This window comes from Megalops cyprinoides, chromosome 16 (genome assembly GCF_013368585.1).
Source record: "Megalops cyprinoides isolate fMegCyp1 chromosome 16, fMegCyp1.pri, whole genome shotgun sequence".
NCBI lineage: Eukaryota > Metazoa > Chordata > Actinopteri > Elopiformes > Megalopidae > Megalops > Megalops cyprinoides.
In genome coordinates this window covers 28217171-28230908 of record NC_050598.1, presented here as the reverse complement: position 1 = coordinate 28230908, position 13738 = coordinate 28217171, and the positions used below count along the sequence as shown (strand labels likewise).

General features: G+C 46.5%; 2 protein-coding genes across 2 annotated transcripts; one reads left to right on the top strand and one right to left on the bottom strand.

Moving 5' to 3' along the window:
• The first annotated feature begins 241 nt into the window (after window positions 1–241).
• On the top strand, window positions 242–3089 carry dnd1 (DND microRNA-mediated repression inhibitor 1). Its single transcript, XM_036547651.1, has 4 exons — window positions 242–257; window positions 306–416; window positions 1108–1566; window positions 2563–3089. The coding sequence occupies exons 1-4, from the start codon at window positions 242–244 to the stop codon at window positions 3087–3089; spliced, it is 1113 nt and encodes a 370-aa protein (XP_036403544.1).
• A 1316-nt stretch (window positions 3090–4405) lies between these two features.
• On the bottom strand, window positions 4406–13229 carry hars (histidyl-tRNA synthetase). Its single transcript, XM_036548956.1, has 13 exons — window positions 13106–13229; window positions 10898–10987; window positions 10330–10449; window positions 10114–10209; window positions 9513–9638; window positions 9096–9203; window positions 8355–8453; window positions 7900–7993; window positions 6683–6810; window positions 6047–6319; window positions 5802–5918; window positions 5459–5605; window positions 4406–4878 (listed from the first exon to the last, which is right to left on the bottom strand). Exons 1-13 carry the CDS (start codon window positions 13193–13195, stop codon window positions 4822–4824), a joined length of 1545 nt encoding a protein of 514 aa, XP_036404849.1. The 5' UTR covers window positions 13196–13229; the 3' UTR covers window positions 4406–4821.
• Between the last annotated feature and the right edge of the window lie 509 nt (window positions 13230–13738).

The window sequence follows — 13738 nt, the reverse complement described above, 5'->3', positions numbered from 1 at the left end:
CGATGAACCCGTGCAAGAGTTAAAAATACCAGTGGATCCGTGCAGGGCGTGGCTCAAGCTAACGCACATGAGTAGGCAGTAAAACTCAGGAAGAAAATGCGTTAGAAAACGCCCTGTGTAGCTGCTCTCCTCCTCACTGATCTAACCAGACCATCTGGCAAGCACAATTCCTCTAGACAAACACAAGGTGTATGTCGTAGAGAATATATTGTCCACATTGTAGCATTTATATATATAAAAAATGCGTGAAAAAACAAATGACCCTTTGTGGCAATGGGACGCTCCTTCTTAATTGTTCTGTCCACCGCAGTTTCTGAACCCGGAGAGCGTTGCGTCTTTGGAGTCCTGGCTGCAGAGAACGGCCACCAAACTGGTCCAAGTCAACGGGCAGAGGAAGTATGGCGGCCCACCTCCTGGTCAGTCAACCAGTGGGATTAAGACTACTGACAGTCTGTCATAATTAAATGTCACTCACAGGAGCTCTCTGCTGGTCTTTGAAAATAAAGCTGATTAAACCATAAATTAGAGGGAATGAGGATTTGTCTGGCTCCTGATAGATTCATTACAAGGCTCCCTGCATTTTAATATTCTCGCAGAACTTTTTTCTCTAGAACATCTCAATGTTAAATGCTGTATTTTACTTCATTACAATTTTGATGTGAAGTAAAAACCCTGAAGGAAAATGAATTATTTTAGAACTCAGTTTCCACAAACTCCCAGATATATATATTTTTTTGTGTCCAGTGTTCCAACCACAGTGCAGTTCATTTTCTTTAGGTGCATATGGTGAGCACTTACACCATGCGAACAAAGCAAAAAATCCAAACTATTTCCAAAATCACATGGTTGAGAATTTTTAAATTAGAAAGCTTTAAATTACAATATTGATGTATAGATCAGAAGTTTGTTAACCTTCAAATTTAAACGGTGCGGTCCATTTTAAGGGATTTCTTTGTATATTTAAGATGATAAACGTTAACAAATAACCCATTTAAGTCATTTTGTTTATAATAACCATTTTCTTACAAATTCAGATTAGTTTCAAATCGGATTCCTCAATGATGTGACACGTTGACCGTCTCCTCTCTGTCCTGCTTCCTCCCCCAGGCTGGACCGGACCGGAACCGGGCCCGGGCTGCGAGGTCTTCATCAGCCAGATCCCGCGGGACGTGTATGAGGACCGCCTCATCCCGCTGTTCCAGCGCGTGGGCCCGCTCTACGAGTTCCGGCTGATGATGAACTTCAGCGGGCAGAACCGGGGCTTCGCCTACGCCAAGTACGGCGTCCCGCAGCTGGCCGACGCCGCCATCCGCCTGCTGCACCGGCACGAGCTGCGGGAGGGAGCCCGCCTGGCGGTGCGCAGGAGCACGGAGAAGAGGCAGCTCAGCCTCGGGGAGCTGCCCCCGGGCGTCGACCGCGAGAGGCTGCTGCAGGTCCTCCGCGGCCTGTCCGACGGGGTGGAGACTGTCACCTTCAAGTTCGGGAAGGGCAAGAAGAAACTCACCGCCGTCGTACACTACAGCTCTCACCACTGCGCCACGCTGGCGAAGAAGGTGTTGTGTGAAGGTGGGCCTGTACGCACAGGGGCGGGGGGTATACACAGTGTGTGCATTTAGCGCGTATATGCACTATGTCTTGTATTGTATATCATATACATAAAAACACATACATAACTGTGTTTTGAAGAATGTGTGACTAAGTACATCTGTATGGTAATATTAGCAATATTGTATATTATTAGCGCAAAGAATCTAGAAAGGTACTTAACTAGCAATAAAGATAGTTACAACCAAAGCTGACAGCTAAACCACAGTAGTGTTAGCTACTACTACTAGCTATAGTAAGCTAATAAGACAGACATCTAAGTACTTCTTCCTGCACACTAAATACACCTCTAAGCTACGCTACGCTGCTTTCTTTGTTGGCCGTCGTTGTCATGTTGCTCCTGGTTAGGTTTACTTTTCTTAGGGGGCTTGATGCCTGGAATGTGTGTCCACATTTTTAAATCGGTGGTACAGCCAGCTATCAAAATATGTGATGTTACAGATACGGTAAGGGCAACTTGGCTACCTCTCAGACCAAAACCAGCGAGTTAACGTTAGTTGCCAAATCCAAAGCCGAAACTTCCCACAGTAGAAGAATTTGCATCATGTTGTCAGAAAGTAGCTTTTCATAGAAACAAGAGACACTACAGAGATGACCAACATGAGATTTCACAACTAGAAAATGAGAGGGGAGGGGTGCTGCCATTGACTTAGCCTACAGAAAAAAGAAGAGAAACAATAGGATTTGGTCTGAAAGAGGTGTGCATTGTGGCATTTTGCATTGTACAAGGGTTCTTTCACTAACACAGTAGGCTGTGATAGTAGTAATTATTCATTTATTTATGCATAAATAAGCATAAAAGCACCCACTATAGTGGCTAGTGACCTTCCAACTTTAACCCATGTGAAAATGTACCCACACCTGCTGGCTGGCAGGTGTCACTTTCACATCAAAGTGTAACAGTAGTAGGTTTCATACACTACATACTAGTGATTGCTTCCCCATCCCTTTGGATAGCTTTCCAGAAGACGTTTGGAATAGTCATCACAGTGAAGTGGCTCAGCTTCTCCACCAATCCCAGGCAGAATGAGGAAGACAAGGAGAAAAGGCCACCCTCCCCGAAGAGTTTCCCCCAGCTGCCCACTAAACCCTGCCCTCTGCCCTTCCGCCATCCCGAGGAGCACGACCACGACCGCCACGAAGTCCACCACCAGCCCCCCCAAGACAGCCCCCGCCCCTCCATCTTCTCCCCGGTGGTGAGCTGCCCTCCTGCTCTGTCCCAGGGGGGTGGCCTGGACGCGGCGGCCCTGCTCCTGAGGGTGTGCCAGCTCTTCCACGCGGGACCACCTGTCTACGACCTGCAGTACCTGCAGACCCGGCCCGACGGCTTCCTCTCCTTCGCCTACAGGGTGACCGTCCCGGGCCTTCCGCTGCCCTTCACCGGCGTGGTGCAGATCCTGCCCGGCACGGGTGCGGCCACCCTGCAGGACGAGATCCGCCACGCGGCCGCCGAGCGGATCCTCAGCGCCCTGTCCCACGCCTGAGCGCCTGTCTGTCCAATAGCCTCGCCGTTTGAGTTGAGTTGAATTTGAGTGGCCCTTGAGTCTGTGATTTGTGTTATTTTTAATGTAACAGATTTTATTTTGCACTGATCTTGTGCTGCGAACATGGTGGAAGTGATGGTTGTTCTGTTTGATAAGACTGATGCACTGCATTGAGCAGAGCCAATGAACAGATCAGTGTTGGGGTAGGTGTGTGTGAGTGGCTGTCATGGTTACTGAAAATGCTCATCTCTCAGGGCTAGTGTTCATTTACCATTAGTTTGCACTTTGTAAATAGTTTTCTCGTTATAAATTTGGCTTTTCACTTGTTTGCTGTTGTTTGCACTGTTTTATTAAGAATTTGTAGTACATTAGCAATGTGTTGAGCACTGTAACCTTTTTTTACTTTGACAAGTTCCCTTTGACTTGATAAAGGTGGAGATTGTTGAACCAAAACCGTCTCTTGGGTCTAAATACAAGTCGATCTACCTCATCTTGATTAATTGAGGAAGACATTACTGAATACAGATAAAATACAGACAACATGCGACTCGCCCACTGCTCATGTTCAAGTAAACAGCTGTTTAAACGTATCTACTACACCAGCGTACAATGCTGTCATAAATGACGAGGATCACTGAGCACATTTGTACAATGACTCCCTCTTGAAGCTTGTGCTTGTTACTCAAAGATTAGTGTAAATGGCACAGGCCATTTGTGGATCCATGACCGTTACAAAGGTCAAACATTTTTATGTCATCACATTAACTGTCACTTTTTGAACAGGATTCTACACTGGGCGAGTTCTCAGTTGTTCACACGGCCGATCGCACAGGGCCTCACAGGGCATTCACTCTTTTGCCCACTGAGTTCTGTGACATTCTTTCCCTGCCTTCCTTCCTTCCTTTGCATGTATATTTCTCTCATCTGTCAAGCATCACTCATACTTTTATCGCACACCATTAACAACCCACTTCAAGTTGCACAAATTCCCTACAACATACAATATTCAAACAGCACAGTTACAGTATGGGGGACCAAAGCTGACTTACTTAAAAATAAATGTTCATTTATTTTTGAACTCATTCGTGTTGACGGAGTTCAACACGAGTTCAGCGTGAAATGACTCATTTATGCATTTCAACATTTATTTATTATACGAGTGCATATAGCTAGGTGTATTAAACATAATCATGCTACTCTGAGTGTTCAACCCCCCTCTCTCAACTGCTACAGAATATGGTGGACCAACATGATGACTTAAAGTTCCTTCTCTCCATGCCTATCAGTTTGGTAATCAAATATTCATATTTATTTATGCATTTATTCTCAACTTTTTAATTTTTAAGAAGTCCACTTTCATCCTCCATATTATAGAGGTAAAGAGCACATAATGTCTTCAATGCACTTCTAAAAATTTGAAAAAAAAGCACTGCAGCACAAATACCTACAGAGGGTCGTACAGAGATCAGTGACCTTTAAAAGGAATAGAGTATTTTATTTGAATAGGGTTTTTTCTGGAAGGTAGGGTGCCTTAACGATGCAGTGTACTTCAGCTGGAATGGACAGACTTGATGAACGTGGTTCCTCTTGGTTTTGAATGTACATACATTAATGACATGAGAGCGAGAGCTCTGCTATTGGTATACAGATCCATGCTCTGGGTTCCGGGCTATACATCGAGCAAGCTCCACGACCTCCTGGGACGGGCTGCATGGAGCCAGGTAACAGTCAGCTACTGAAATGTTCTCTTCTTGATTTCCTCCACCAACTCTGCCCTTGATACGTCCACCTACAAGGCAGAAGAGAGCGAACATGAACGCGATTATGCTGCTGTTCATTAGCATTTAGCTGATCAGAGGAGACGTGTCATTGAGTCAGCCATTCTGTGAACCACTGGTGCTATACTGTGTATGTGGCAGAAGTGTGGCATGGCAGTCAGGAGCAGGGCTTGTAACTGAAAGGTTGCAGGTTTGATTCCCTGCTGGGGCACTGCTGCTGTAGGAGAAGGTACTTAATCCACAATTGCCTTATTAAGTATCTAGTTGTATAAATGGGTGAAATAACCTACGCAAGCCATTCTGGACAAGAGCGTCTGCTAAATAACAATGATGTAATGTAATATTGTTCTGAACTTTGTTCCTTTGAGACTGGTGCCCCATAATGGCCACTCATCTGGCATAGTGTGTAGATGTGATACTGTGACTATATTCTGCTGGTGACCATCTTACACCACTGTAATCAATTAATTGTACTATATTGCACAATAGGGCCACAGGGCAGAACAGAATGATACTAGATTGACCACAGGGAGGGGTCACAGAAAGGAGGGTTTTAAAGGGGATATTTGGGGATCAGGACAGCATCAGTACCTCCTCGCGACTGGCCACCGTTCGCAGCTTGACCACCCCGTCTCTGAGCTCCTGCTCCCCGATGATGGCAACCAGGGGTATCCCTGTGTCCTCGCAATGCTGAAGCTGGCTCAGCAGTTTGGGGTTCTTCTTATACATCACCTCTGCCTAAGGCAGAGAGAGAGAGAGAGAGAGAGGTGCATCATGGGTAAAAACAACTCTGAAAGGGTGACAGTTTTTAGGGGCGTGCAGTGCCTCCCAAAATCAACCAAAGCTCACCCTTAATCCAGGACCCAAACATTTTTATGAGAAAGGCAGACACCCACCCAGGGTCTGCCTCATATGAGGGCTACCCCGCCCTTACCTTGATCCCAGCATCCCACAGATCAGCGGTCAGCTTGAGACGCTCCTCCAGCAGGTTCTTCTGCGCCGAGGCCACCATCACCTGCGTTTCCGTGGTGCGCACCTTCTCTGCTGAGGCCTGGGGAGGGTGGGAGGGGCATGTCAAACTTCCTCATGACCACTCAGTCCCACATCATGAACAAGCAAGGTCATGTTAACACTCAACAGGTGCCGCCTGTCATTCAGGCCGAGGCCACACCCCCGTACCTCGGCCTTCTGCTCCATGATGGAGAAGACGCGCTCGATGCCGATGCTCACACCCACACACGGCACCTTCCTGCCCTTGGGGTCGAACATGCCCACCAGCCCGTCGTAGCGCCCGCCTCCTGCCACGCTCCCCACGCTCACGCTCTCCTCCCCGGCCGCGCCGTTCTGCTGCTGGGGCGGGGCCGGGGCCGGCCCGGACTGGGTCAGCACCGCCTCGTAGATCACACCTGTATAGTAGTCCAGACCGCGGGCCAGGCTCAGGTCGAACACCACCTGCACCAGAGGGCAGGGGGATGTCAAAAGTGTGTGAAACAAGGGAGAGAGGGACAGAGAGAGAGGGAGGTAAAGGCAGAGAGAGAGAGAGAGAGAGAGAGAGAGAGAGAGAGAGAGAGGAACATTAAGAGAACAAGCCAATCCACAAGCCAATGAGCTCAGCTCTAACAAATACAGAACTAATTCTGTATTGATTCAGAATATAAACGGACTGCCACTTGGGGAGGTGTTACAAACAGTGTGGAAACTGACCTTCAGAAAGCTTCGAAAACGTTCACAAAAATGACGAGTAAAAAGGAGCATGAAATGAAGGCGTGTAATGACTGCAGAGTGATTCAGCTCTGCAGTGACAGGTGAGCGCACCTTGTCCGTGACCCTGAAGAGCTGCAGGAAGCTGAAGAGCTGCCTCATGTCTGTCAGGCCGGCACAGGCTTGCTTACTCTGGGAGAGCTTTGGGTCCTGCAGCAACTTCTCTGCTAGCTCCATTCCCCCTGGAACAGCACAACAGAACCACGCACACGCACACGCACACACACACACACAGACACAGACACAGACACAGACACAGACACAGACACAGACACAGACACAGACACGTGCACAGACACGTGCACAGACAGAGCGAGAGAGAGAGTCAGGACCCAAGGTGACAGAACGGAATCACACAATCATGGGAATGATGAATATTAGCATGGAAATACTGCACAACCTACACCACATGTATGAAATTACATATTCTCATGTTCCCTCTACTAATCCAATTCAACAGAAATTACTCCTCCAGAGAAGACAATTTGAAATGAAGTTGTTTTGCCTTTCTTCTTATCTGAAAGCCAAACTGATCTTTGACCTCTGTCTCAGCCCTGCTTGACCTCTGGCACACCACAGCTGACCTCAGAGATCCTTATCTGAGGCTGTCTTTTCATCGCTACGGTAACCAGATTACAGAGTAAAGACTCACAGCCAGCAGGGCCATTTAGGAGCTTCCACAAATCAGAACTGGAGACATGGGGTCACCCCGGCCCCACTTTCTCAGTAATGTTTTTAAAACTGGGAGGATCATTTTGTTTACTCACAGAGCCTACACCTTCTCCGCATGGGGTCCCAGAGAGCTGGCCTGAGACCTCTAGGGGCCATGGGGGGGTTACCGGCAAACTATTTTGGCCTTTTGGCTGAAACCTGAAAATCTACATCAAATCCAACTCAATACTTCTACTCAAACAAAACTGCTTCTGTGTGTCCTAATTACCTAAGCAAACGGCTGTATCACTAAATCTACACCAAATCCAACACTTCCATTCATTTAAAATGGCTTCTCTGTGTCTGATCCACTTTTCATGCATAATTACTTAGTACTACTACTAAATAAAAAAACCTAGAAATGATTCCACTTTGATTTAGTGCTCGATGTGAATGCCATCTGTGCTTGTAAGAGTCATGCAATCACAAAGGGACCCAGGCCCAGGCAGTATAATGATTATTGGGGCTTATCGGGGCCTGTCAAAGGTCAGGAAGCTCTAATCAGTAGGATGGTTATTGGTTTTGGCTGCTCTGTGGCTGCCTGGCTGGCTGGGCCTTACCCTGCATGCTGACGTACTCCCCAATCTGGTCCGCCACCTCCGGGGCCAGCCCCTTCTCATTCACCATCTCGTTCTTCACGTCCTCCCAGGACATCTGTGAGGGCAAAAAAAGGACATCGTGTCGCACACAGATGTACTCGCCTGCACCCTTACAGGTACACATTCACACCCACACACACACACACACACACACACGCACTCTCATGCATGTGTGTTTGTGCAAACACACAGATGCACTCAAACACACTTTTGCATCTTCTTCCCCTTTCCCTGATGTCTGACAAAGTGCAACTCATTAATAATAATGTTTTAACCAACTGACGAGCGGACAGCTCACTATCTGCCAAACCGTCTACTCAAAAAGCCCACAAAACTGCAGCTGAGCACAGGCCTCTTCTTAATTTGGTCTTCAGTCTACGTCTGTGTGTGAGAGCGGGAGTGTGCATTCGGGTTACCTTGTCCAGCTTGTCCACTGTGGAGCAGATGGTTCGGAACTTTTCGTCTGGGACCCCACACACAGCAAACATTCCATCCAGAATGCGTCTGTCATTCACCTACAAGTGTCAGCGGGAAAATGAGCACTGATATGACTGTGCTGGATGGATCCGATTCCCATTCCTTAAGTGCCCAGCACTATCCCACAAAGCACACATTATTTAGCTTGGGGCAGCACAACTTTAGTGCTGAATGGCCACAAGGCAGAGGATGCAAACCTTTCCAACCAACAAAAAAATTAAGCCAATTCAGACTCCTTCTGGCCTTCCACATCTAACTGATACTGCACAAAGCAGCCATATTCCCTATAAGATCAACCATTACCAGCACTTTTCTAATATTACTACTACTCATTATTATAATTACTCATAGTTAATATTTACAGTTCAGGAAAATACCAGCACCACAGAGCACTTCAACAACACCATGCTACCGGGGAAATATAGGGAATGAGAAAGAGGATGATACCATTAGCAGAAATAACTAAGTGATTAGATGTACGGGGTGAAGTATAATGACACCATTACCAGAAATGATTTAATGATTAAATGTACTGGATGATATATAATGCTAGCACTACGAGAGGTGACTGAATGATTAGATGTATAAAAGCGATCTATAATGATCTCATTAACATAAATGATTGAGTGATTAGATGTATAAGGAGATTTAATAATACAGTAATATCCATCCCAGCTGACCTTGATCCGGAAGTCTCCTAGCTCCAGCTCGCTCAGGATCTCGTGGACGATCTTCAGACACTCTGCATCGGGGATCATGGGGTCGTACTGTCCCGCAATGTCGAAATCCTGGAACAGGGGCAGGACAAGGGGACACACACATACACACATTAACATGCGGTGGGTCAAGGTTACATGGGATAGACACATCTCATTCATTTAACAATGTATACCAATGTATAGAGGAACCCTATCGTACTTTGTGTGCTCTCGAGGAAATGGCTATTGCTTTATGAGGTAGTCCTCAAACCACACAATTCTGTTGTCTTGAGAACCAAGTCTGACTGCTGAAGGAATCTGATGATTACTTGAGGAAACATCTGATTGTAGTACCAGGTCTTGACTGAAAGTCTACAGTATCCGCGTGGCAATACTTACGCACTGATAGAACTCCCTGTAGCGGCCTCGGGTCATGGCAGGGTTGTCTCGCCGGTACACCTTGGCGATATGGTAGCGCTTGATGTTGGTTATCTTGTTCATGGCCAGGTATCGCGCGAATGGGACCTGGGAAGGCGGCTGGTTAAGGAAGGAGCCTGCAAGGCATGCTGTTAGCACCCTCCAGTGTTCCATGGATGTAACTACACTTACTCACTGCCCCTGACCAGCAAGGGCTACATGGCAAACTGCCCCTTGCACTCTGCTGTTTTCAGATCAGTGTTGAGCACATCAGGCAAGGTGCTCAATTGCTTATCACTTATCCAGGGCCAGAAGAAAACGGGTAACTTTTTGGGACACTGCCCTTGCGGGCCTAAGGGCTAACACACACACACACACACACACACACACACACACACACACACACACACACACACACACCAGGCTTTCTAGCTGACAGCCAAAGCTGAGTGAGATGTGCATCTCATTTCTACAACAACTGGTAGCAGAATATGGACAACTGGTGGATTAAAGACATGTCCACCAATGTTTCTGACGATTTTCCAGAAGGTCACAGGAGTCTGTGACTGGTCTTAAAGGATACGGTGAGGTCATAGCGCAGGGAGAGCAGCTCTCCTCCCTGGTCCTTGAGGTCGTAGATGAGCTTGGAGTCTTCACCATACTTCCCTGTCAACGTTTCCTAAAATGAGGAGGACACCCATATTGTTTGTGTTACCGTAACAGAGTGTTAATGGCTGTGTCCCTCAATGCATCCTCCAACAGTTCTGGGCTCTCTCTCATTCCCTTTACCTGACCTTACCTTCAGCTCGAAGACGGGCGTGTCAATGGTCTCGGCACCATGGCGTTTGAAGCAGCTGATGATGGTGTTGAAAACCTTCTCACGGATGGCCATCTGTTTCGGGTTGTAGTCCCTCGTGCCCTGCCAAGTGGGTAAGGAGGAAGGTCAGGGGATCAGAGACTTACATGCCACTGGATAAGGTGTACACACTACAGTCATGGGAAAGTTTGGTTTTATGAATTCCATATGGGGTAGAGCTGCCATGTGCTGTCAATCACTGACTTGCTTGAAACAGAAAGACTTTGCACTCTAAAGCAAAGCACTATGGTTGGTTTAAATCACTGGTAACACATAATAGCTCCTCCCATTCTGTGGTTCATTAAGCCTCCTTCACCCAGACAAGTGCTGCTGTATTTTCATACTTGTAAAATTATCTGTCTAGCTATGTATCAGCTTATGGAATTTGTTTTAATTATATACAGCCCCTGTTAAATTAATTAAATAAATATATGGAAAAACCCTCTTCTCCTATGCCCAGATCAACACTCTGTCGCACACCCTGGCCCCTCCCATCCCTTGCTTTGCCCACCTTGGCAGTCTTGAGCACGAAAACGTGTTTGCCATCGTCGCCTCCCAGCTGGGCCTTGAGCTCCAGGAGTTTGGCCACCTCCTCATCGATCTGCCAGAGATGCACACATGAAATAAGTGAGTGATTAGATGTATAGGGTGAAGTATAATGTCACCATTACCAGAAACGATTTAGTGTTTAATTGTACAGGGTGATACATAACAATAGCACAAGAGGTGACTGAATGATTAGATGTATGAAGGCGATCTGTAATGATCTCATTAACATAAGTGATTGAGTGATTAGATGTATATGGTGATCTAATAACACAGTAACATCACAATAAGGTGATGTAATAACACAGCTTGGCCACCTCCTCATCGATCTGCCAGAGATGCACACATGAAAACTCCACACATAGACACATGCACACAGACACACACATTCATGCATGCATGTACGCACGCATGCACGACCAACACAAATATGCATGCACACACATATGGAAACACACACGAACATCTCAAGATATGTCTTGTGAGTTAAACTTTTCCTACACTGACCACCTCCCCCTTCAAACGTTGAGTCTCACTGCACACTGGCAGGGGGCGTACCTGTTGGATCGTCAACCCGGAGAATCGACGTACGGAGCAGGAACGCAGTCCAATGTGACGAGCCAGGATCCCGGCACACAGACGCATGGAAACGAGGCCCATTTTATTCATCCCAGCGATTCGAGGTCAAAAATCACCCAGAGCGTAAATCAAAATGGAGGTATAATACAGTCCAAGGGCAGGGGAAGCCCAGCATCAGTTCACCCCCACATTTTCAAATGGTATTGTCCAAAAAAAGTTGAGTCCAAAGGTACAGAATAATCCAGCGTAGGATTGGGGGGGGGGGGTGTTGCCCGGCGTATTTGTTAAGCAGGAGGCAGAAGATGGATGAGGAAGAATTCTCCCGCAGTGTGGACACACAGAGCAGGGAGAACAGGAGAAAAGTGGTCAGCAACCCTAGCACTAGGGGGCGCCACCGCAACATGGAGGCAAAACATGAAGGGGAGCAATGGTCAAATCAACTGGTCCAAAGCGAATAAAAAGGGTCACAGGGGGCTGGTGTCATGGGCTCTGGGTGCAGAACCTCTCCTGGACCGGCTGGTCCACACACAACTGTTAGAGAAATTCTGACTTAGGTCAATGAGGCCAGCCCCCTCTTACAGCATCTCAATGAAAAAACAGGTGGGGGAGCTGCACGGCTAATGGGGGCCTAGTGACTACAATAGGTAATTTGTGACTGTACATTGTTACAGGTTAAAAACTGGGTAGTTGCTTGGATGGAGTGACCATACCAGCTGTTGTTTGCATAGTGATGGATCTAGTTATATCACATGGAAAGAAAATGCCAATGAATTTAAATAAAATCTAACATTTATAGGACAAGGTCATCTTATTTTGATATACACAGAAACGCGCACACACACACACCTGCATTAAGGAACATGTCTCATGCAGTGAACATCTGACGCAGTGAACTGCCATTTGCTTAACATCTAATAAAGATTATTTGGTGATTCACTGATAAAATTCAGTATGGCAAAAAACACAGTATGGCATGTAGACTCATGTAGACTCTACTTATATTCAACGTGTGCGAAGGTAGCAAGTTCGTCCAGAAGTTCACACCATAACATTACATGGAGATTGCATCAGCTCACAACGCCTGCTAGCCATGAGGACAAATGGAAGCACGGCGTTAACTATCTACCTAACACTTTCGCTTTGATGACACCGGGTTCCACTAAAACATTTAATCAAAACTAGCGGCAGAAACCTAGACCAAGCTAATCAGATACATGCCGCAGCAAAAAATGAATGAGATTTCCCTAGCTTAGCTGTCTGGCACATACGCAATATGACAATTAGCCGGTTAGCTCGTCACCGTACTAGCTAGCTTACCTTTCATTGAAACCGTTACACTGACTGTTAGTTAAATTGACTCAAGACACGCAAAGCAGTCGCAACATGCTAAAATCACGAAGCGATAACGGTGCAGCCAGATGTGGTCTTCTGACAGTACCTATACAGCTAATTAGCTAGGAAAACCATGCGTTTAGCCGCAACTGGTTCAGGCCTTCAAACGTAGCTACCTGCTCTACAAATGATCGGTAGCTATTTAACCTCATGCGTCCGATGTTCTACTGGCATGTGAGGTTTAATGGAAAGGCAAACTGACCTGTTCTTTGCTGGCTTTCTCTGCCTTCAGCTTCCTAACAACCTCTCCTTGTGTTTTTATCGCCTCCTGTATCTCTGCTTTGTCCGCCATGGTGCTCCTTCGCCCAGCGCCGGTGTGCTGTAAAACCCCGCCCCTTACGTCGCACTGCGTTTGCGTCACACGTACACATCAGCCACGCCCCTGCGTAGCCGTACGTGACGTCATTATGGCGGTAAATGAAAATGTTCAAGGTACAGCCCCTTTAACTATTTGATTGTAAGGTGTCGCTTTCCCTATGTTCTTTTATTGACCACAAAAGTGACTTCTTATTTGAAACAATACCAAATTCAGTCAATATTATTACGGCGGTGTATGAGAATATGGCTAATGTGTAAGATTTGTTTGGATATAAATTTAAATCTGTCTTAACAGGAAGGGGTTGATGGGAAGGGGGACTCTGGATCATAAGTAATAATCTTTCGTTTTCTCCCTATAATGCTTCGTCAATAACCTGTGAATGAGGTTCAGACAACTGCGCTGAAATGCAAACGTTTGAGCATCGTAAGACTTTAGTAATTTCACTAGATGGCGCTGTATTTTCGTACAGAAGTACTTCTGTCTGAGATGCGTAATTACAGCGTTTACAATATAATG